The 26,107-nt window shown below is 41.1% G+C and overlaps 1 protein-coding gene across 6 annotated transcripts in view; it reads right to left on the reverse strand.

Moving 5' to 3' along the window:
* The window catches only part of RERE (arginine-glutamic acid dipeptide repeats), a 416,989-nt gene that overhangs the window by 142,360 nt on the left and 248,522 nt on the right, over positions 1–26,107 (reverse strand). For 5 of the 6 annotated variants that reach the window (XM_040263345.1, XM_040263341.1, XM_040263346.1 and 2 more), the window contains one exon: positions 16,186–16,290. In XM_040263345.1, the coding sequence (XP_040119279.1) occupies positions 16,186–16,290 (105 nt within the window). Of the gene's footprint in view, positions 1–2,568; positions 3,049–16,185; positions 16,291–26,107 lie in introns of those variants that run through there. The other variant, XM_040263347.1, reaches the window with a different exon arrangement.

A 26,107-nucleotide genomic window follows, 5' to 3' on the forward strand; every position in this document is an offset into this window, starting at 1 on the left:
TCAATTAATTCTTAGGCTAACACAACAGAGTCTAGCAAGTGGTCAAAGGCAGCAATCTATCATAAGCAGATTCTCAGGCTCTGCAAAATTTATGATGACAGAGGAACACTTTAAATGTAAGGATCAACCTCAGACTCTGATTCAAGATGCTGACAAGAAAAGCTAGTAACATGGTAATATTTGGGGGAGCTTTTACTTTCACGTTCTTCTGGAAACATACGGTGTCTTCCCCAGTATCCCCGATATACAGCAGGATGGCAACAGTACGTCACAATGCAGCTCACCAGCCTCCTTTCCAGGTCCACACAACCCAAGGCTGAGACAGTATCCCCAACAAGGGGCAACTCCCCATGTGCTGCACCTTCACCTCCACCTCCACCTCCACCAGACAAGCCTCAGAGCAGAAGGTAGCTGGTCAGCAAAGTAATCTCCCAAAAGTATTTTCCCAAGACGGGAACATGTGGTACAAATGCACAGCACATAAAATAGTGCTCTAATGACTTACTTCAGTGGACTGGAAACAGAAATTCGACTGTTAACAATAGAGGGTCCCTACAGATTCCAGTAGTTACTACAAGACCTCATGGTCTAATGAGCTGGCCACACGCGAGCTCCCACAGACCAGCGGCCAGCCAAGTGGGAGGACCCAGCCAGAGGTGGTCCAGCTACCCCTATTGCTTCTTTTACACATCTGATCTGCCGAAGGTAAAAAAAATTTAAGGAGAATTAAAGAACCTATGACAGAAAGGCAGGTCCACAACTGTTTTCTTCACAAATGTTCCTCTAACTCAAACAGTGGATTTTCTGAAATGAGGCAGAAACTTGAGTCCTGCAGGGCTCCCACATGTGAAAGCAAGGCTGAAGCATCCAGCTCCTCCAGTCTCAAGAACGGAGGACTCCACACTCACAGGAGAGGTGAGAATGGAAGAGCAGAGGTGCTTCTAAGAGAACTGAAGAAGAGCAAGTTCCAGAAGCAGTGCTACCTGAGATGGGGAAAGGTCAAACTGGCCATCGGCCCCCAACTAACGAAAGCAATGACAGCCCTCAAAGGAATGGGAAAAGAGAGTTAAAAACAGCAGGTAATAAGTGCAATAACCTTCAGTCATCCCTGTGTAATTCACCTCCTTAATCACAACCCCAAAGTGAAACTGCTAGGAGGCAGGTTATACCTCAATAATATTTTTGTTGACTGGAACGTACTGTCAGCCTTCCTAAACCCTACCACCCAAACCAGGGCCTCCTCACACAGGTATTAACCATGCACAGCTCCGCGCTCACACAGGAGGAGCTCACAGGGAGAATTCCTCCATCACTGATGTATAGGACACTCTTCCTGGTCCTGTGAGAGTCTCTCATCTGCACAGTCTTTTCTGTCGTATGCTTCTTGTCATCCTCACAAAGGCACAAAACTTAAGTGTCACTTCAAAATTTTTTCCAACTTCTATCAGAAGGAAAAAGAGAAGAAACAAAAAGGGACAATTGATAAAATTCAAAAACTTCTTATCTACTTGGGTCAGAATTCAACTTGTCCTGTATCTGCTTATCATGACTGGCTCCTTAAGTCAACAACGGTGAGAGCCATCCGCCTGAACCTGGTTTGCAAACAGGACACACAAAAAGCACAACCGCTCCTCAGAGGAAAGGCTGGTGCCCAGGGCCATCAAACAGAGAGCACAAGGCCTGGCCTTGTCGATGCTTCCACCTTCTCAGGCAGTGACTCTTCCTGTCACTCCTTTCCTACAGAATTCGAAAGTCACACGACAAAATACACATACAGAACAAATGCCATCTTTTCCGAAAACAAAGATTACAAACAAAAAACCTGGAACCTCAATTTCTAACACAAATGTCACTGAATATGATTTTTTTAATTGCCAAGAAATTTCCACCAGCTCCAAAAGAAAGAATGGATTGCTTCCTTTGGAAGCAACGGAAAATACTATGCCATAACCATTTATTTCTTTAAAAATCCATTTTAACCTGACACTGTTGCAACCACAATCTAAAACCTGCACATGTCAAAATGTACGTACTATTTCAGACTTTGCGAAAAGATCGCAAGAATTATAATTTGCTCTGGCAAACAGGCTCTCAATCAAAACAAGTTCCACCCACCTTCAAAGCAACCAATAGCTGCCCACCTACCACCCTCCCTAAAACATCCAAACAGAGCGGCTCTTGGGCCCAGGTGTCCCCACCAGCCACACACAGCCTGACAGTCTGCAGGTCTGCTCTGCAGGTGCCGAAGGTGAACGGGCTCCGCAGCAGGGACCCAGTGAGGCTCGCTTTAAATCGGCACCAGAGAGGAAGGGGTGAGGGAAAGGGAAAGAGGACAGAGATCTACGATACTCTACATCTGCTTCGTGCATCTCTGAGCAGACCCCACTCTCAGCTCTGGTCGCACACTCTGCACTACCACCTACACGGCCAGCCGGGGCTGAATGCAAGCAAGGCTCTCAGAAACATGCGCTAGGAATGATGAGATGATTCATACACATCCTCAGAAGTGAGAGACGACAGCCCAAAACCATCACACTCCTTCGGGGAGGCCAGAGAGAGAACGCCTACCTGCAGGGGCTGAACGGATCATCCATGACTAAGAGAGGCTCTGGTGAGTCTAGCTGTGTCCCTGCACCTCCACTTACTGTGGAAACTCTGCCCTTTTCTACTCTCACAACTCAAAATGGAGGCACATGCGGTCTGAGAGCCCTCGCGGAGCTCGCACTGAGCTTGTGCTATGACCTAAGCCTTCACGCAGAACGCAGAAACTTCCCCCTCACACTGACAGGACTGAGCATGTGCTGTGACCCTCCCTCATCCATACACTGTCTCTCCACGCAATCAATCTCAACCCTGCTGTTTCCGTAAATAAAGCCCAGCCAACAGACTGCAGCTTCTCCCGCATACCAAGCTAGTGTGAAGGGAAGTGGGGCCGTGGAAAGGGGATCCCAGACAGCCAACTCCAAGGGCCTCGCTGGCCCGCCACCCACAGGCTGCAGACAAACACCCTGCGCTGTCCAGACAACAGCAAGTTCTGTTTGGTCTTTTTTTTTTAAAAAAAAAAAAGGAAGACGAAGATAAATTATGGGTTTTAAATAGCAAGATGAAGAAACAGAATTAAATAGCACAGTTATGCATGATTATACCTGAGACTAATGAACAGAATATTGGCATCTACCTGAAAACAGAGTAGCGGCTACATTAGGGAAAGAACCCCACAAATTTCTTGTGGAAAACTGTAAACATTGGGGAAAGGATACACGAGCAGTCCTGGCCAGTTCTGGAGTACTGGGTATCATCGCAGCCACAGGCACACAGTGGACAGTATAGCTGCAGAGCGGCTCAACAATACTGGATTTTATACAAAGAGTATAAGCTCCCTTAGATAAGAAGTTCTAAAATTGCCTAAATAAGACATAAAACATCTAAAGTGATACAAACTCAAGCAGGGGTGCTTAGCAAAAGGAATGTACTGCTAACAATAAAAACACCATGAAGGTTCAAATTGAGAGGCCAAAGAATACCCAGGAACCTAAAAAATCTCAGTTTAGTTCTCTTGATTCAGAACTGGAGGCAACTCTTTGGAACACTGCCCGTGAAGCAAAATTCATTTAAAATTTAATCAGAAGCGATTTCTAAAGTCACATAGACATACTGAGCACTAAAAAGTATCCAAGTCTGTATCAGCCCAGACATTTTTGGTTAAAATCCTGAAAAACACATTTTATGCCCTCATCTTTGACCTCCACTCCCAACAAAAGAAAAGCTGGGCTGTCAGCCATATAAGAAATCCTAGTTTTGGATGTGTATGTGGGCTTAGTTTCCATTTGTAAACTAATAGATGATTCTGAATGTTATTACTTAGTTATAATTTAAAAAGAAAAGGAACACCATGAAACTCCCCCAAATTTATAAAGGACAGAGAGGGTAGGAAAGAATAGTGCCAATTCTGTTTGCCATTAATGTAATCAAGTGCGGAAAAATTAAAAGCTGCTTAAAAGGATATACAGGGTCCTCAGGATTCCCAAAGTAAACGCAGGATCCATTCCATTTCCTTGGATCTCCAGTTTATGCTTTCAGATAAACTGAACTGAGACTAAGATTAAATGAAAAACTCTTGTCATGCCAAAAAAATTGTAACATGAGAATTCACTTAAACAAGTTTTACCTTTGACCTACAATGTGAAGCAAGTAGCTACAGGTTGGAACAGCATCTTCCCTACTGGTATGAATGTGTGTGTGACTAGAAACTGCCTAGAGAAAAAAAAGCCCTCTAAAGACAAGAACAACTGAATTAAAACCCAGCTGTGCATTTAGTCTCTATGTCATGTTCAACTCTTTGCAACTCCAAGCCTGCCAAGCATCTCTGTCCATGGAATTTTCCAGGCAAGAATATTAGAGTGGGTAGCCATTCCCTTCTCCACAGGATCTTCCCAAACCAGGGATGGAACCCAGGTCCCCTGCATTGCAGGCAGATTCTTTACCGACTGAACCACAAGAGAAGCCCCATAAAAGCTCCTAAATTGCTTACTTGAAGAAATCAAATAAAATAATAATTTAATAAATTCATCATTACTCTGAAAATCCATGGGAACCATTCCACAGACCACAGCACAAACCTCAAACTGAGTCCGCTGAAGACCCAGCTCTAAGTTCAATCCAACCTCAGAATATGGGGTCAGCCCTCCTCCTCAACGGAGAAAATTAAGGAGCCCTGAGACCTGAAAAGTAAGTAAGCTAATAAACCCCCTTTAACCACACATTCCAATTCTAGAAATGGTCCTGATTTCCACTGACCAAGCATATTCAAAAGCAGAGACATTACTTTGTCGACTAAGATCCGTCTAGTCAAGGCTATGGTTTTTCCTGTGGTCATGCATGATGTGAGAGTTGGACTGTGAAGAAAGCTGAGCGCCGAAGAACTGATGCTTTTGAACTGGAGTTGGAGAAGACTCTTGAGAGTCCCTTGGACTGCAAGGAGATCAGCCCTGGGATTACTTTGGAAGGAATGATGCTAAAGCTGAAACTCCAGTACTTTGGCCACCTCATGCGAAGAGTTAACTCATTGGAAAAGACTCTGATGCTGGGAGGGATTGGGGGCAGGAGGAGAAGGGGATGACAGAGGATGAGATGGCTGGATGCCATCACTGACTCGATGGACATGAGTCTGAGTGAACTCCAGGAGTTGGTGACGGACAGGGAGGCCTGGCGTGCTGCGATTCATGGGGTCGCAAAGAGTCGGACACGACTGAGCGACTGAACTGAACTGAACTGAACTGAAGCATGGTCCTATGCTGGGGACACCTTGGAACTCTGCTCAGTCCTTACAGGCCTCCAAGACCCAGGACTTATTTTCTCCCCCAGCTGTCTTGAACACTGAAAGTGAAAGTTGCTTAGTTGTGTTCAACTCTTTGTGACTCCATGGACTGGAGTGGGTAGCCTTTCCCTTATCCAGAGGATCTTCCCAACCCAGGGAATCGAACCCAAGTCTCCCACACTGCAAGTAGATTCTTTACCAGCTGAGCCACAAGGGAAGCCCAGGAACACTGGAGTGGGTAGATATCCCTTCTCCAGTGGATCTTCCCAACCCAGGAATCGAACCCGGGTCTCCTGCGTTGCAGGCGGATTCTTTACCAACTGAGCCATCAGGGAAGTCCTACTAGATGCTTTCTTACTTCTGACAACCTGCCTGGACCTCAACTTCTGCCACCACACTTGTCCAACTCGTCATCTGGCTGCTTGCAGAGCTATACTCGCAACTTGCACAACAGACGCCCTAGTGCTGGGTCTTCCCAGAGGCCCTGTGACCTTGGTATCTCTACATTGTCTCCAGATCCCAGACCTCCTAGTCCTCTCTCCTCCAATTAATCCCTAGTGAACAACAAGTCAAAGATGAGCACTTCTAAACAGATTAAAGGGGCGCCAAGCAGGTAAAATGCACATATTACACTAATAGATTCTTTCTAAAACTAAAAAGGTTTATTAGATAAAAACTGACTGAATAATCACTCTGTCCACCATAATTCTAATTTTTGGTGAGCAGAAAATTTATGTTTATCAAAGGTAAAGTAAGAGCTATAACATGGAAATTTCTTAGACTTTAAAGTGCTTGCTACTCTCCAGAAATAGAAAAATGTCTTATTTACAAATAAGAAGTTAAAAAGCAAAAAATAGCAATGAAAAGTTAATATTCAGGAAACTCCAGAGAAAAACACTCACTGGAAGAAAGATACCCTATTTGACATTTAATCAGTACAACTGATTAAAATACTGAAGAGTACTACGACTACTACTCTTCAATACTGTAGGACTACTACTCTTCCCTTCAAGAGATGAGAGGGTTTCAGAAACAGCTTGTTAAACTGTATTCTGAAGTCACCCCTGGTGTGTGGAAATGGACCTGAGTTTTATATTTATGTTGACCTTATAGCCAGCATGCATGCTTATTTATCTTACCACATCTAATCATTAGTTCACAGATTTTCTCTGGTAAAAATACTGCATCATTTTAATAAAAGTTCATTTCTTCATTCCCAATCCTCACATAGCTTCTTTTTCATGCCTTAATGGTGATGGGAGTCTTTCTGTTGTTTCTGATTTTAGACGAAATACTTCCAACACTTTACCTTCAAAGATGCTGTCTGCAGTAGGTTTTCAGTAACTATTCTGTCAGAATGAGGGAGCTGCATTCTACAGTTGACTTGCTAAGAGGTACCCCCCTCCCTGTCCCCACAAATACTGAATGGGTGTTGAATTTCATCAAGTGTTTTTTCTCCATCAAGATGATTGTATATTTTTTTCTTCTTTAATATGTTTTTAAAAAAATAGTAAAGTATGCTACAGATAAACTATTATTAAACTATCTGTGTATTCTATAAACCCAATTTGAGTAAGTATTTTTTAATGCTTTGCCAGATTCCATTTCACCACATTTTATTTAAAAATTTTATATACATGTTTGTGATCTATAAATCTTACTTTTTAATCTGGTTTTGGAATAAAGGTTTTACTTGCCTCATAGAATAACTTGGGGAACCTACACCATTTTTCTCCATTCTCTAGAATGCTGGTAGAATTTACCTGTAAAGCGTGAGTTTAATTTTTTTTCTTGTTGTCCTAATGCGAACAAAAGGAGAAGTTCTGTACAAATTACGAAAACTGCCTTTAAAGGGAGAAGGCATGCATTTCTTACCTACTTCTTCATTCCAGCCTTAAATCTGGGTGTTATGGCTACCATTCCATCACCACCTTGAGCACAAACTAACAGCTAAAGTTAAGGATCACAGAGGTGATGCAAAGCCTCATACCAGCCTAGGATTGCTTCCTTTCAGACTTTGCTTATGTAAGAAATAAAAGTTCTATTTTGTTTAAGCCTAGTATACAGTCTCTTTCTGACAGTTCTAGCAATGACATTCTTACCATTTATTTTATCTGATTCAAGTTGATGACACACAGTTTCTTCCAACATTTTGTAATTTTTGACAGCTCAGCAGTCAAAGATATTTTATCTGTAGATAGTCTACACGTTTGAATTAGGGCATGTACTCCCCCCAAATTGCACTTGCTTCTGTCAGGTGTCCAGGGTGGCTTTCTATATTATCTTCTCATGATAGTTCTTGTATTTTTCAGGAGTGCAAATTTAAGCCTCAACTGTCTTGGGAGCAAGGCCCAAAGTTATGAATTATAAGAGGACTTCTCCATCTTTTCCCCGTTCCTTTTTTGGTCTGGAGTCCCAAACCTAGACATGTTTCTCTGTCATTTTCCTCTGGTCCCAGATACGTTAACTAGTTTATCCTTCCACCAAAAGAATAGATCTTCAATGACTCTAACTTTACACAGGCTCTCAGCTCCAACTTCCTAAATCCCTGAAATCAGAACCTCATCTCCTATACCTGCTGAGTGTAAAAACCAAAGATCTGCATGAAGATGAGCAAATGACTCAATTCCTCTCACTGCGACTCCTGAACTTTTCAGTTTCTCTTCATTCTTGTGAGCTCAGCTCTGCATTTAAAACTTCTGTGGTATTTTATGCAGTATTTGTAGATGTTCACTGCAAAAGGGTTTTTGGAATGATCAAATCTGGGTTTTGGTCCTATTTTATTAAAGTTCTTCAGTAGGCTGTGTTTCCAAACACATATGCTGTCTCTCAACTGTCTTGAATTCCTGCCACCTCTGGTGAATGTTTCAAGAGCTCAAATGTGATGACACAGGAAAAGCAAACCAGAGAATACGTACATGCAGCTCCAGCTTTTTGTCCCCAAAAGCTGTACAAAGACCATGAGCCATTATGAGTAGAAAAGATGACTTCACTAAAACAGAAGTGAATTTTGAAATGTCTCAGATCCAAATTCGCTGAAGTAAGGAAAATCCACTCACACTGTCATTTTTCAGCTGAAGTACAAATATTTATGTTGAAAAAGCATGATCACAATGTTACTTGATCATGCTATTTAAATAATGAAAAAACCATAAATGTCCAATAGTATGAACTGAATAGAAAAATTATGGCACATCCCCAGGATGGTATATACACGGTGCTTGTCAGAAATGTTTGTAAAATGTTTCATAACATGGAACTATGTTCTTAACAGAAGAAGATGAACAAATAGAGGAATGTGTGATTACTTGTACATTATGTATCAACAACATATTAATTATAATCTTAATATACACACAAATGCCTATACAAGCACACAGATATATATTTAAGGAAAAACACAAATATGATTAATAGAATTACCATTATAACAGTTTTGCTTCTTTAATTTTTGAATTTGTGAAGTTATTCTCTAGTAAGTACATGTTTTTCTTTATTAGAAAAACAAATTTATTTCCCAAAACAGCCAGAAGAAAATATGTTGTATATGAATCAATGTATGATGAAACCATATAAATTAACAGCACAAAGTTTTGAGTCAAACAGCATTGGGGTTTCCTGTTTACTAACTGTATGCCTTAGGCATTTATTTAATATAATATCAATTTTTCCTCATTTATAAAATAAAGATAATGCCAACCTAACTAAGCTTTTATAGGAACAAAATAATTAATCTAAGACAAAGTAAGCATTCACTGCATGGCAGTAGGAGTTGTTATCCCACACACCTTGAACAGATGATATTACAAATTTGATTCCTAGAGGTCGCACTAAGAAATATCAAATGATAAACCTACTAAAATTACAGCTCAAGAAGTCAAAATCCATCCATGTGTGAGAGAGAGCAGAGTCTGGGACAGGAAACTGGAAGTAAAGATAGGACACTGAGATGAAGTTTTCTACTGTTAAAGATGAGAGAATTACAAATAAGGAAAAAGCAAAAAAAAAAAAAAGTTAGCAAGAATCTTGTGGTATTAGAATTGGGAAGTTTGGTATGAACTCATGGACAGACAGACAGACACACATAGATAAACACACAGACACACACATACACAGAAATGTAGATACAAACACAGCATGCGTTATCTCCCTGACCCTCAGCCTCCAAGCCCTGTTCGCTCTGGAGGCCTGAGAACATGATATAAAGCACCTGATTCGGGTTCCTAAGTACTATTCACCAAAATCTGACCTCAAAATGAGTGATAGTAACAAATCATAACCTTATAATCTCCTTATAAGGAGATCAAACCAGTCAATTCTAAAGGAAATCAACTCTGAATATTCGCTGGAAGGACTGATGCAGAAGCTGAAGCTCCAATACTTTGCTCACCTGATGTGAGCTGACTCACTGGAAGAGACCCTGATGCTGTGAAAAATTGAGGACAAGAGGAGAAGGCGGTGGCAGAGGATGAGATGGTTAGCTATCACCACCAACTCAATGGACATGAATTTGAGAAAACTCTGGGAGATATCAAAGGACAGAGGAGCCTGGCTGCTGCAGTGCATGGGGTTGCAAAGAGTCACAAAAGACATATCAACTGAACAACAATGACAACACATTAACTGGCAACCATTAGTCCACCCTGATATAAATAAATGAATAATTCAAACTATTATGAGGAAGAAAGTATCTGCAGGGTCTCAAAGCAACTACCTTTCAAAATGGTCATCAATTATAAAAGAAAAAAGAAAAACGGTACAATTGCAAAACCTGGCAAATACCACCTTATTCAACAAATGAGAATGAACATTACCAGTAATGGAACAAACTAGAATTGTATAACATGACAGGATATAAAAAAAAAGAACACATGACATTTGAAGTGTCCCTGTTAAAGACATATGATGTAAATCTAATGAGAAAGAAATATCATCAATGCAAAGTGAGCAACAGTCTATAAAACAACTATCTGATAATCTCCCAAAGCACCAGTATCATGGTGAAGGAAGGAGAAACTTGTCCAGATTGAAAGAGACTAAACAGACCTATGACAACTAAACACATAATGCTGCACTGGATTCCTTTTGCTATAGGCTTCTGTTTAAAAACTTCAGAAGGGTCTGAGAACTCCAGGGCAATAATATTTCCTTGATAATTTCCTGATTCTGAAGGCAATATTGGGGTTATGTAAGAAAATGCCCTTGTTCACAGGAAGTACACAGACGATTACAGTGTGATGTAACCTCCTGGTGACAATTATTTTCAAATGGTTCAGTTAAAGAGAGGTTTTTTACTGCACTTGCAACAGTTCTGTATGGTCAAGACTGTTTCCAAACAAAGTAAAATAAAACGAATCACGCAAGTAAAACACTCAGTACAGTGTCAGGCAAACAATATCGCTATGATTAATAACATGACTGCCACCATCATGGGAAACATTAAATACAAATTCTTGCAAGTGCCTCTGTTTATGAGTACTACTAAATGTAAGGATAATAATACTTAAGCTTCAATATTGCTTAAAAAACAACAACCGTGCTTCCTGGAAAAAGATAAACAGAGTGGGCACAGGTGAATTCAGGTGATCTACTTGCTTTCTACCTGAGATTACCAAGAGAGGACTCATGTTCAAGGAGCAAAGAACCAAGAATATAATCAGATGTTTCATGCTACAGCCAAAGTCTTGGAAGAGTCCACTGATGCTTGTATAAGACAGTATTACAGAGTGGGATTAATTGCCCAGGGGCCAGCTAATATACAGAATGCTACATTTTAAATAACATGTTCGCCTTACTATCCCTTTTTCCTTACTATTCCTAAACACACCTTAGAGACCCAAGGTACTCTTATTTAGCAAGGGGAAACAAAGGGACTGGATCCCAGGAAAATCCATGCTTAATAATTTAAGAATTAAGGCACCTCTTTCACACGGCCACCCCGCAAACCTGTTCTTCCTAGGACCCCACTCACCATTTCCTCCTTCCCCTCCTAATTCACTCGTCTGAGGCAGAAAGGTAAGGAAAACTTTTTCAAGAAATGAAAGGTATAGACTCAGAAAAAGTCAAAATTCTCACGCGTGTGTGGCGCGCGCACACACACACACACACACGCACGCACACACGCACACACACACACGCGCGCACACACACAGACACACACACCACACACACACACGCACACACACACACACCGCACACACACACGCACACACACACACACCGCACGCACGCACGCGCACACACACGCGCACGCACGCACGCACATACACGCACACACGCACACACACACACACAGACACACACACCACACACACACGCACACACACACACACCACACACACGCACGCACACACACGCACACACGCACACACACACACACACGCACGCACAGACACACACACCACACACACACACACACACACACACACACACGGCACTGGCCAATAGGTTGAACCTACAGAGGTGGGGGGATGGGAAGATGAGGGAAAGAACAAAAATTCAATAATCCCCACCCCGACCTACATGGAGAACACGCTCATTTGCCATAAAAAGCCCAAATCGCTCTCTCAGTTTTTTTTTTTTTTTCAATTTTGCCTCACAAATTTTTCAATAAAATATTCTGACTAGAAATGTATTATTTCACATCAACATCACTCACATATTTACGGTAACTGTTGAGTCAGTTTCATCATGCTCAATGAAGGCATTTACCATACATTTTTAGCAACTGTATGTTTTCAAAGATTTTATCATATTCCAAGGAAAGGCAAGAATCCCCAGTGCTCGGCCGTCTACACGTCAGCAAAATCAATCTCACAGTTAACAATCCACCTAGTAGAAGGGAGACTTCTTAGGAAGTAGCTCATGTTTAGCTTTTGGATTTAACATTTCACAGAGTATTAAAAAAGATATTTCTCAATCTTTACTTCTATAATTATTTTTACAATTCCTGAGAAGCAACTAAAAATCATAACAGTTTAGAAAAGCTACCCTGTTTTTGTTTTCCCCACTTTGCTAAAGCTGAAAACAGTCCAGGAAGTACAAGCTTTACCTATGGACACAAAGATGAAGTGGCAGCACAGATCAGAACCCAGGCTGCCTGGGTCCAAAAGGGGAGCTCTTTCCAGGCCGCTGGTCTTAACAAAAGGATCAAGAAGTCAGATTATATGTCCATCAGGTACTAGACAAACAAACAACAGGGACAGGAAATGGATGGATGGAACTAGGTCTCTATGCCTGGCTCTTTTTCTAAGCAAGGACCAATCCTACTTTAGTTCCACCAAGGATATTGGTGTTTTTGCCAAATACATATATACGGGCAACTTGGTTTTATGTACTAGGACCTCTGAGCTGAACTTTATTGACTTTATTTAAAGTTTCTAACCAGATTTTAGATAAGTCCCTTCAAAGAAAATGAGAACATAATGAGATTATGTTGCAGGGCATGCTGAATGCAGAAGTAAATTTGGAGTAAAGCTTATCTATGGAGCAAAAGTGAACATTCCCCGAGTGCAGAAACATTAAAACTAACTCCAAAAGGAAACTCCAGTTACTGAAGGTTCCAAATTCCCTCTCATTTGCCACGCCTTTGTAGTTTGTACTGTTCAGTTCAGTTGCTCAGTCATGTCCGACTCTGCAACCCCATGAACTGCAGCATACCAGGCCTCCCTGTCCATCACCAACTTCCGGAGTCTACCCAAACCCATGTCCATTAAGTCGGTGATGCCATCCATACTTAAAGCTAAAAGGACTTCTCTGGTGGCTCAGACTGGGGTTCAATTCCCGGGTCAGAAAGATCTCCTGGAGAAGGGAATGGTTACCCACTCCAATATTCTTGCCTGGAGAAGTCCATGGACAGAGGAGCCTGGTGGGCTACAGTCCATGGAGTTGCAAAAAGCCGGACACGACTGAATGATTAATAACTCACTAAAGCTAGAAACATCTACTCCCGTATTTTTTGCTCAAGTTTAGTTCCTTAAATGTCATAGTTAGCAAGAACACAATATGACAATCCCTGAGCTAAGATCCTTAGGACTAGAGGATATTCAGAAGTAAGAACTTCTTGGATTTAGGAAGTTCCATAATTTATATATCACGTAATACCCCAGCAGTGTCTGAGCAATGACCCCTATCCTATCATATTGGTAATTTGTAGTAGAAGTTGTGCAAAAAGCAAAGTGAACTATATTAGGAGTATAAAAAGTTTCATATCAGTTCAGGCCAACTTTGACCTCATGGTCAAACAAGTTTTAGCACCCAACTTAGAAATTTTTTTTGATTTTCAAAACTGTCAAGAATGTAATAATCAAGTTAGGGAGGCAAAGTAGCCTATAAAAGGATCTGTGATAAATGTCAGAAGAAGAAAAAAAACCTAACATTCAATGCTGGCTAAGATGCTAAATAAATTATGGAAAATTACATAAATCAACTGTTAACTACTATCAGAAAATTTGCTATGGAAATAACTTCATCTTAAACTTCAGTTTTAGCTGCTCTCTTAAAGAGTTCCCACACTAATTAAAGGGAGGGAAACAGTCATCAAAGTTAGGAGTCACAGAATCATTCTTTAACCTCCAGTGGTCTTATTGATCAGTTGGTGCACCATCTCACAGGATTATTACAACAGTCTGATAATCCACCCCAGATGACTCGGGGCACTAAGTCAGCACACAACACCTGGCAGACACCATCCCATGCTGGTCCCGCTCATCCAAATGATAGATAACCATACAGAAACCAGCTCATCACACCGCCCCCTCCCTCACAAACCTGAAACAAAGGCAGAAACAAAGAGCATGCGCCCTGAGCATTCTAAGGACTGGGTTGTGCATAAGCCAGGAGGAGAAGACACACAGTTTTCTAAACTCTGCTAAATCACACACACACTTCTGATGATTTGAGAAACTATGGGATGTATACATCAAACCTAGAACTTCAGAGGGAGAAGGTAGTGTTCACGGTGAAACCAGTGAGCTTGGGTCACATTGGCTCATAACTGGAAACATTCGCATTTACTTTTTGAGACCTGCCACCAACTTACCACTTACAAGCACACATTAAAATTTTATTTAATGAACTTCTCAATTCATCCAACAACCCCCAAGCTCTTACACTACACCAAACACAAGCTGGACACAGGGAACAAGAACAGAAATGAACAAATGGGACTAAGGCCAAAGCACTAGAGTGATTCAGGATGCAGAGCCTGTAAAAGTGCTGCTACTGGCATGGTTTGGTGTTGCCTTTTCAGCTGAGATAAATAATAATAGATTCCTCTATCACACGCCTAACCCAGGTTTTAAAGCAAAATTGATGGCAAATATCAATCAAGTATAACGACTGCCAGCAACATGTAAAAAAATGAGACAAGAGTTTGTGTTTGAGTCTCTCCAACTTAACACAGGTAAGTTACAAATCACTCTAAATAAGCATTCTGCAAAAAAATAGATGTAAAACCAAAACTAGTGAAAAAAGAATCTGACTGGCTGTTATGAACCCAAGAGCTAAACACTTAAAACACAAAATTCCCTCAAACAATCTAACTTGTGCAATATGACAGCTACTATCAAAAAGTTAAATAAACACAACATCACTGTAATAACAGACAACTGTGCATCCAGACAGAAGACCAAGTTCGAGTGTCCCACATTCACTGGGGCAACAAAAAGATATGACCAGGCAGCTAATTAAAACATATATAAAATAAACATTCTGAAACAGAAGGTGCTATTTAAATATTAATGCTGATCACCTTCTTTGTCATTGGAATAGAGCATACTTTTGAAAATGAAAACGAAGCTCAAATTCATTCCTTTTTTTAAAGGTAAGCAAAAAAGGTGACTATTACCCCATAGCTATTGTCTAGTATACATACGGAGAGAAAGACTAATATATATGTTCCAACAGAGCTTAATGCAGCCTCTTAGAACCACAAAAAAGAATACGTTGCGTTTTATTGACCCTAGTTTGATGAGCTAAACAGCAACATTCTAAATGTTATCTATCATTTCTCAGCATCTCCCAGAAACAAGTTTTCACTAAAACAACACACACCGTACAATTATACTTAACGTAGTTCTCCCACTAACTTCCTTGAGCCAAGCATCTTTCATTTCTTTCTCAATCGCTATACTTGCAGATTATGTCTTGATTGTCCCGAGCAAGCATAGACTACCTGGTCATCTAATGACTTTCTCTCTTTTTTAAAAATCCTTAATAAAACACACAGTCACATGAGTGATATAAGATAAATATGAATACATACAGTCTTACAGACATTCTCTCATGGGATGAGTTAAAATTACAGCCTACTGGAGACAATTTCTTCTGTTAAATTATAGTATTTTGACTCTGTTACTTTTCATTCAAAAAGTAATAATTCTATTTACCAAGATGGCTGAGAAATGCATGTATCCATCTTATACTAGCAGTCTTACTAGATATTTCAGTGAGTGTTCCTGGGGATTTATTAAGGGAACAAATTACTAATCAACACAACCACAATGTCCTAGTATTTTCAGTACGGTATAATGGAAGGTTTGAATGAATGTGTATGAGAGTACAGTTCATAATAAGTTCAAAATACTAACCAACGAAACATACGTCTTTATCTTGCCCTCTGCAAACCCAAATTTCTCACTTTTCCTTTTCTTAACAATGAGTGAGGCAGCGGGGGGCAAGCTGCTTTAGATACCACAGACATTAATTACAGCTCTTTTCAAAGAGATTTACTACAGGACTTTGTGTCTCTCTCTCTTTCTTTTTCATTTTAGGAGTATATGCCCAAAAGTGCAGACAAATACACACACACATGCGCGCGCGCGTGAGAAGCTGAAGTTCTCAACCTAGGGGCCATGTGATGCACTTACCTTGTCTCAGGGTTGTAGCCTAGTATGTAGAAGAATGAATCCACTCGGGCTTTAAACTCTCTAGCAGCAAATATGTCAGAAAAATGGGAGATGTTACACTTCCCTCTGAAAATAAACAAACAAAAAATGTTAGCAATACCATCAACTGCTTTGTATATCAAAATACTGCTGGACAGAAGAATTGATGTTTTTGAACTGTGGTGCTGGAGAAGACTCTCGAGAGTCCCTTGGACTACAAGGAGATCCAACGAGTCCATCCTAAAGGAGATCAGTCCTGGGTGTTCATTGGAAGGACTGATGCTGAAGCTGAAACTCCAATACTTTGGCCACATCACGAGAAGAGCTGACTCATTTGAAAAGACCCTGATGCTGGGAAAGATTGAGGGCAGGAAGAGAAGGGGACAACAGAGGATGAGATGGTTGGATGGCATCACCGACTCAATGGACACGGGTTTGGGTGGACTCCGGGAGTTGGTGATGGACAGGGAGGCCTGGCGTGCTGTGATTCATGGGGTCACAAAGAGTTGGACACAACTGAGCAACTGAACTGAACTGAACTGGTAAGAGTTATGTAATAAAAAATACTCTTTCCCTTATAAAAAAAAATAATACTGCTGGAAAGGTAAGAGTGAGGGAGATGTAACTCAATCCATAGTACTCCAAGAAAATGCAGAATATGGTGACAAACTCATTAATTATCTATTCAGAAAAATGGGAGTTTCCCCCCAAAATAAGAGAATGTCCGATAATATATCTATTTTTTGTTTCATGACTGCTTTTACCTACAACTTTACAACATTGCCGGGGTCCAGCCCCAGTGGAACCAGGGTGATTCAAAGGAGAGATGGAGTAGGTGAGGAAAAAACTTATTTATTTATTAATATAAGATTAGATTAGGGAGAAATACTGTAGTAGGAAAATTAAGTGGAGAAAGAAGGCTGAATAACTTGGTTTACGTGGGAAGCCAATAAAGTTCCAGACAAGGAGCTTGCACCATCTACGTTAGGCCACCGGCGTCCTCTTGAATATCGGGAGGTGCCCCGCCTTGGGCTCCCCCTCGCGTGGATCTTAAAAGCCGGGACAAGTAGAGATGGTGAGCCTCCATGCCCCACATGGGAATTCAGCCAGAAATTAGAGAGGAGACACGGGGGAAACCAGTCCAGCGACTGGCCCGTCCTCTACTGTTCAGAAGGCCTTTTATACTTTTTGATTATACATAGAGATCAATGGGTAACACAAAGTTATGCAGCGTTAGCAGCCAGATTCTTATCAAAACCAGGCTTTTCTCTCTGCATACCTAGTTGTATACACAAATCTTAGGTAATTTACATCATCTTCCAGCCAAAAGGGCCAATTAACATTTTACAGCCTTTTTTCTGATAAGGGTTTGTCAACCAGAAGACATTTGTGTTGATCTTCCCAAAGTCTGGTGCCACTCTCAGAAAGCACTAAATAAAGTTACATTCTTACATAGCAAAGACACAGCAATTTATAACAAGTAAAAGGGGTACAGTAATTTATAACAAAAGAAAAGTAATTAACTCAAAAGTCTAGTGTTGCTAACATCAAAACTATTATATATCTTTTTCCATATCCCATTTACATTGATTAACATCCTCCCAGGTGGCTAAAAGATAAAGAATATGGAGGTCTGGCAGCAATCATTAAGTCAACAGTGAAAACCTGTCACCAATATGATTTTTAGCTCTTTAGAAAAGGCTCTGTATCTTTAAGATGCTTTTAAGCTTTGTGCCTCTCGCAGTTGGGGTCTGTAAGCAATTCACAAGCTGTAAGAGGTCCGGGGGAACCTGTTAGGCAAGCTAGAGAGCTATCAGAGGGGTTTAACTGAAACATACCTTTCAAATGCAGAAGACTAAAGCCCTGATTTGACTTTTTTCAGAGAATATCAGAAGAGCAGAGTAAAAAAGCCAGCAGATTTTTTGGTTTGGGGGGTACATGCTCAGGAAATTCCAGGGGGAACCTCTGAAGCCTAAACACATCCTTGCGTTTTGTCAGGCTTCCTTCCTCATGACCTTGTCACGGGCGGGATTCCTCATGCTGGCTGCCGGCACAACATAACTGCTTTTATCTCAGTCTTTTAGTCTTATAATAAAATTAAACAACAAAGATAAACTAAGGGCAGGATTGGGATAAAAGGATATGAAATATTTTGGGGGAAAATTTAAACCACAGTCACACTACTTTACCCAAAAATCCATCTAAAGTCTTTGTAATCATCAAAGCAAAATGGGCCTTTTCCTCCTGCTGCCTTAAGATAAGGAGAAAGTGTAACTGAGTATGGAAGAAATTCACTGTCTTGGAAATTAAAACCTGGAGAAATTTTAACTTTTTAAATATATACATGTGTTTGAATATAGAAATACACACTTCCCAAATTTTCAGGTAACATTAAATGCCTACACTGGAAAATACTTTTCCATCAAAATACTGCAATAAAGAGCAGTAAGGCAGGTTCATCTACTAACATAGTTAGACCACAATATAGTTAAGCAGTCTACATTACTTAACTCCTGAAACAGAGTTTCCAGGCACCAAATGTAAATCTCATTTACATCACACCATGAGGTAGTGCCCACCTTCCCATGAAACACACCTATGCACACACTGGAGTGTTGGGAGAACTTCCAGGATTCCCAAGAAGGCAAGGAGGTTTTAAGAATTTCAACTCCCTTAGCTATTTAGGCAACTTTAACATCAAGTGGAAGCCAAAGGCTAAAATCAGAGTAGAGAGAATTGGTGGATCAAAGGTTCATCAACAACACATGTGAGACACTTCCAGGGATGTGACCTCCCACTGCTTGAGTAGGCATTCCATTCTCATAAGGATCCACGAGCTGAAACGTTAACAACATGCACACACTTGCTACCGGCCAAGGTGTTAGTGAAAGAAACTGAGGGATGTCAACATGGCAGATGTTCATTCACTTCCTGCCAAATCAAAAAGCAATGCCCTCCTTTCCCAAACAGCTTAAGGAACCTGTGACCAAAGCCTCAGTATTGGGCAGAAGACAAGATGATCTCAGACAATCTCCATTTTAGAAATGTAATAAAAATATTACTGAATTCCTAAAGTTCCTTTGGATACAACTGATTAGAAGATAGCATAGGGTTACTGAACACTTAAAATGTGATTGGTGCAACTAAAGAGAAATGAATTTTAAATTTTACTTAACATCCTTTGTTGACAGCAGCTTTCCTATAGTGAGCAGCATCCCTAGCCTCTGCCCCAAAGCACCCACCTGCGCCATCACTGTGACACCCAAAAACACTGCCAAAATGCTCCCAGGGAAGGACATGGCTGTGCTGTGCTTAGCTGCTCAATTGTGTCTGACTCTTTTTGACCCCATGGACAGTAGCCCACCAGGCTCCTCTGTCCATGGGGATTCTCCAGGCAAGAACACTGGAGTAGATTGCCATGACCTCCTCCAGGGGATCTTCCCAACCCAGGGATCGAACCCAAATCTTCCACACTTGCAGGCAGATTCTTTACTGGAGGGGCAACACAAATGGTTCAGGGAAAACCCAGATCAGTGAGAAGAGAAGGCTGTCATCTGGTAAATGACTATGAAACTGTACTAATGGGGTTTTATCTACCACTATGTCCTTCACCTGTTTCCTGTTTAATTATAGGAAGAGTACGGCTATTCATATGTTAATTTTATATCCTGCTACTCAATTTTTTAGCATATGATATAGTTTAATCATTGATTCTCTGAGGTTTTCCCAAATGCTAACTGTATATGCAAATAAACATAGTTTCACTTCTTCTTCATCCTTTCTTAAGCTTCTAGTGAGGGCTTCCCTAGTAGCTCAGTGGTAAAGAATTCACCTGACAAGAAGATGAGGGTTTAATACCTGAGGTAGAAAGATCCCCTGGAAGAAGAAATGACAACCCATCCCAGTATGCTTGCCTTAAAAATCCCATGGACAGAGGAGCCTGGAGAGCCACGGCTCATGGAGTTGCAAAGAATCAGTCCAGACTTAGCGACTGAACAACAAACGGAAGTCTCCAGCTGCACTGTTCGGCTAACACGATGAAAACATGGAAGGCAGTGGAAACTGAGGACATCGTCGCCTTCTTCCTGATCTCAGTGGCAATGTCTCTCAGGTATTCCCATTAAACACGACACCTACTTTAGAATAACTGTATCACAACCATAGTTTTGGGGATAAGCTTTTCCTCTAGACTTATTAACATGGTATATGGTATTAACAGAGTCTCGAGCCATAAACCTACCCTGCATTCCTGAATAAATCCCAATTGGTCATAATGTACTTCTAATAAAATATCAGAATTCTTTAAAGTACTTGATATTTAGACCTAATGTTTTTTTCTCATAAATTTCTGCTTCTATCATTACTGCTTCCTTCATTGTGCTTTTGTTGTTGTTTGTAACAGTTTGTTCACACTAGCCTTGGTACAAAATGTCCATCAACAAAGAAACAGGTAAACAAAGTACTATATATTTTATAATGAGATTACTGGACAACAATACACAGGAAAGAGTGTAGCACATTGTGAAAAATCTCAAAAACTAAAAGTTGTGTAAAAGAAGCCACACACACAAAAATTACATACTGGATGATTCTGTATATATGAAGTTCTAGAAGAGCATCGAGGAATTGATGGTGGGGGAAATCAGAACAGTGGCTGTTTTGGGGAGGGAAGTTTAGAGAGAAGAGCTGCTGAAGGGAAATTTCTGGGATGATGGGAACATCTTGTGTCTTGTTTAGGGGCAAACAAATTTGCCAAAATTTATGAAAACGTAAACTTAAATTCTGAATTTCTTTGTGTGTGTATATATATATAAAGTACTGGGAGAAAATAAAGCAAGTGTCATCAGCATGGAGCTGCAGCTGTCCCTGCTGGTTCAGGAGCCCTGAGTACTAGGCAGAGGTGAAGACAGGGCTGGCCTGAGCAGGAAGCCCCTCAGCACTCAGCTGGTTCTAACTGGCCGGCATCCATTCTGAGATATGTCTCATGTCACCTGGTGCTGAAGAGCTTGCATTTAAAGTGTGTGTGCATGTACCATTTTAAGCACTCAGTATTTTTTCTCCAGCGCTCTCCTTTCTTCATGCTCTAGCTCAGAACAGTACATTATTTGACAGTGTTTTGTGAAATGGAGACAGAGAGACTGCTAGGAGAAAAGTGCCATCACGCCCACCTCGCTGAAACAGTTGCTTTCACAGCCTCCTCAGTCCTGCAGTCCCCATATCTAATGTGGTGCTTCTAAAGACAGGGAAGCATCATGCTTGAGGGTCCTTCTGTTCAGCAGCAACAAGAGTTTCCTAGGAAAGACTCGCTTGGGAAGTGCTTTGCTGTGATGCCCCACAGGTATGTCCTGGGCACCAGACCACCTAGACAGCTCTGTGGCTAGTGGGAGAGGGCCATCTGAAGGGGACGAAAAAGAAGAGAGAACCTCCTCATACAAGCAGAGAAACAAATGGAAACCCTGGCCAGAAATTCATTCCCTCAAACTAGACCCAGAATTGAGCAAGTCTTCATACATCCCAGATATGCAAACCTCAGAGAAACTCATGGAGAGAGAGGCCCACAAGCTTATATAGACAGCTCAGAGTAGCATGTTTGTTTAAAGCTATCACTGCCACTCTTAAACAAAAATGAGGGGGGAAAAGATTGTGAGACAGAGGGATTATCTTGTCTGTTGTATAGGAATAGAATTTTTTTCTTTTCTAGGTTTCTTTTCTGTTTCTAGTTCTTCCATTTCCTTTGACTTCCTTTATGGGTTATATGAAGGTTTTCTAGATTCCATCTTGATACAGTGTTCTGAGTGTATTGCTCTATATAGTTTTACAGTCAGTTCAGTCACTCAGTCATGTCTGACTCTTTGCCACCCCATGGACTGCAGCACGCCAGGATTCTCTGTCCATCACTAACTCCCAGAACTTGCTCAAACTCATGTCCATCGAGTCAGTGATGCCATCCAACCATCTCATCCTCTGTCGTCCCCTTCTCCTCCTGCCTTCAATCTTTCCCAGCATCAAGGTCTTTTCCAATGAGCCAATTCTTTGCATCAGGTGGCCAAAGTACTGGAGTTTCAGCTTCAGTGTCAGTCCTTCCAAAATTCAGGACTGATTTCCTTTAGGATGGACTGGTTTGATCTCATTGCTATATAAGGGACTCTCAAGAGACTTCTCCAACACCACAGTTCAAAAGCATCAATTCTTCAATGCTCAGCTTTCTTTATGGTCCAACTCTCACATCCATACATGACTACTGGAAAAACCATAGTTTTGACTAGATGGAGCTTTGTCAGCAAAGTAATGTCTCTGCTTTTTAATATGCTGTTTAGGTTGGTCATAGCTTTTCTCCCTAGGAGCAAGTGTCTTTTAATTTCATAGCTGCAGTCACCATGTGCAGTGATTTTGAAGCCCAAGAGAATAAAATTTCCCCATCGATTTCCACGGAAATGGAAACTATTTCCATTGTTTCCCCATCTATTTGCCATGAAGTGATGGGACCGGATGCCATGATCTTTGTTTTTTGCAGATCATTTTTTGAGTCTTAGCCCAGCTTTTCACTCTGTTCTTTCACTTTCATCAACAGGCTCTTTAGTTCTTCTTCACTTTCTGTCATAAGGATGGTTATCATCTGCGTATAGGAGGTTGTTGATATTTCTACCAGCAATCTTGATTCCATCTTGTGCTTCATCCAGCCTGGCATTTCGCATGATGTTCTCTACATATAAGTTAAATAAGCAGGGTGACAATATATAGCCTTGACGTACTCCTTTCCCGAGTTGGAACAAGTCTATTGTTCCATGTCCAGTTCTAACTGCTGCTTCCTGGCCTGCATACATTTCTCAGGAGGCAGGTAAGGTGGTCTGGTATTCTGAGCTCTTTGAAGAATTTTCCACAGTTTGCTGTGATCCACACAGCCAAAGGCTTTGGCATAGTCAATAAAGCAGAAGTAGATGTTTTTCTGGAACTCTCTTGCTTTTTCTATGAACCAGTGGATGTTGGTAACTTGATCTCTGGTTCCTCTGCCTTCTCTGAATCCAGGTTGAACATCTGGAAGTTCACGGTTCATGTTCTGTTGAACCCTGGTGCCACAGTTTCAGTGGTTGCTCTAAGTACAACAGTACACAACATTACCGCCACTAAAGCCTCTCTGCCTTGCCACTCTTAAAGTTTAATTGTCTCAAGTGTCTAAGAAACCTTCTTAAATACTCCTTAAAGACACAGATGGCAACCCACTCCAGTACCCTTGCCTGGAAATCCCATAGGCGGATGAGTGTGCTAGACTATAGTCTATGAGGCCTCAAAGAGTTGGACACAACTGAGCAACTTCACCTTCACTTTCACCTTCACCTTTAGAGACACAAAAGTAAACACAAACAAATGGGAAAATATCCCCTATTCATGGATAGGAAACTTCAATATGGCACTTTTCCAAACTTTTAAAACATACTATAAAGCTTCTGTGGGCTTCCCCTGTGGTTCAGTGGTAAAAGATCCACCTGCAGTGCAGGCGACACAGGAAATGTGGGTTCAGTCCTTGAGTCAGGAAGATCCCCCAGAGAGGGGCAGGGCAACCCACACCAGAATTCTTGCTGGGAGAATCCCATGGACAGAGGAGCCTGGCGGGCTGTGGCCCATGGGCTGCAAAGAGTTAGACATGACTGAGCACACACATAAAGCCTCTATAATTAAGAGTGTAGCGCCAGCACATAAACAGACAATAGGAAACAGAACAGCAAGTCCAGAATACATACTGGAAATAAAGGGGGCATCTCAAACCACTGAGGTAAAGACAGTAAACGGTACTGGGTGGGTCAGTCGGGTAGAATGCCTCTATAAAACGTGGGGTAAGGGGGCTTCCCTAGTGGTCCACAGGTGAAGAATCCATCTTCCAGTGCAGCGAATGCAGGTTCAATCTCTGCACAGAGAACTATGATCCCACCTGCCACAGGGCAACCAAGCCCTTGAACTGCAACTAGAGAAGCAACAAAGACCTAACACAGCTCCCCCACGCCCTCCAAAAAAAGAAAAAATGGTGTAAGTAAGTACTTTCTAACTATGACTCAAAGTCCTGAGGGAATGAAAGAAAAGACTGGTAAGTCTGACTACACAGAAATAAGCTTTGCATAATTTTTAAAATTATAAAATTAAAAGAAAACTGACAGAAGTAGGAGAAAATATCTGCAACAGGCATGTTAAGAACTTTTAGAAAGGGTGAGACAAAGGTAAAAACCCACAGAAAAGACATGAACAGATAATTCATAGAAATATAGACAAAAATATCCTTCAGAAATGAAAAAATGCTCAAACTCACTCACTGTTAGCAAAGTAAAGTAGAACAACACTGAGATACTATTTCTCATCTATCAATCAGACAGGCAAGTTTTTAAAATAACATAACACATTCTGTTGGGAAACAGAAAGCCTCAGACATTGTTGGAAGAAATGCAAATTGGTATACGCTCTCAGGGCGGGAAACATATATACATAAACTTTTCAATTCAGCAACCCCTTTCCTAGGAATCCACCCTGAAGATACTTGTCCAATAATAAGGAATCACATCTGCACAAGGATTCTCACTGCAGCATCGCTTATAATTGAAACATCTTAGAAACAACCCACATGCCTGCACACTCAAGAGAGCAGGTGAGTAAGCCACAGCACAGCCACACAGTGGAATGCTACACAGCTGTGGAAAAGAGTGAGCTGAATGACCTGCCATGGAGCAATTTCTAGAACCATGAAGTGAAAAAAAGCAAAGTGCAAAAGAGTATGCTATCCTTCATGTAAGAAAGAAGGTACAAGAAAATAGACATGTACTTGCTCATCCGTGAAAAGAAAATACAAGAAGGATAAACTAAGAGGTAAAGGGGTCAGTTATCTATACCAGGTAGGTAGGCAAGAGGAGGGAAGAAATGGGGAATGGGAACATGGCAATGGGGCTCAAGGCTGGATCTTCTTACAGCTCTGAACCTTGGAGCCACGGCAATAGTCCACAAACCCTCCCTCACCCAGAAACTAAACATCTCAAATCAACGAAGAGGAACCAAAGTTGGAATGAAAGGCTAACAAAGGTGAACCTAGCTATACCATAAATAAATAATACAAGCACACCTAGGGAGCTATGAAAAACAGAACTGACCTGAATGATTTGAGAAAATAGGCTCTTGTCCATAATATACACTATGTGAAAAAATGTGTTAGTCACTCAGAAATGTCTGACTCTTTGACCCCAGGGACTGTACCTAAGACTAAAGACTAAGATGCAGTCAATAAATTTGTTTCTCACAGGTGCATGGGTAACAAATTCTGAAACTAAGTGTATCAAAGAATTGGATAAAAATAAGCAAATATAAATATATTTTAAAAAAAATAAGAGCTGAGTGTTTCACTGTAGAAGAAAGAAGTTACTGGTTAAACAGAAGTTAAACAGGGACCTCCCTGTTTAAGACTCTGCTATCACTTCAGGGGGCGTGGGTTTGATCCCTGGTTGGGGAACTAAGGTCACACATGTAGTGAGCAATGGCAAAAAGAAAGAAGAAAAGGGGAGGGTACAAGGAATCTTGTGGTGCTAGTCAGACCACGCCCTCTGCTCTGAGCCACGTGAAGACACAGGGAGAAGCCAGCAGTCTGCATACCAGAGCCAGGTGCTCACCAGAACTCACACACACGGGCAGCCTCAGACACAAACACACACACACCTGGAACCTCTAGCCTCCAAAACTCTGAGAATGAAATTTCTCTTGTTTATAAGCCACTCAGTCTATGGTCTTTTGTTTCTAGCAACCCAAATGAAGTAAGGTGACCATGAAAACCAAGTAAGGTCTTTGATTCAATGGTATTGTTCCAGTGCTATTTCTTGGTTCTGATAGCTATACTGTAATTACATAAGATGCTAACACAAATGAAGACTGGGAG

This window comes from Oryx dammah, unplaced genomic scaffold (genome assembly GCF_014754425.2).
Source record: "Oryx dammah isolate SB20612 unplaced genomic scaffold, SCBI_Odam_1.1 HiC_scaffold_21, whole genome shotgun sequence".
Taxonomy (NCBI): domain Eukaryota; kingdom Metazoa; phylum Chordata; class Mammalia; order Artiodactyla; family Bovidae; genus Oryx; species Oryx dammah.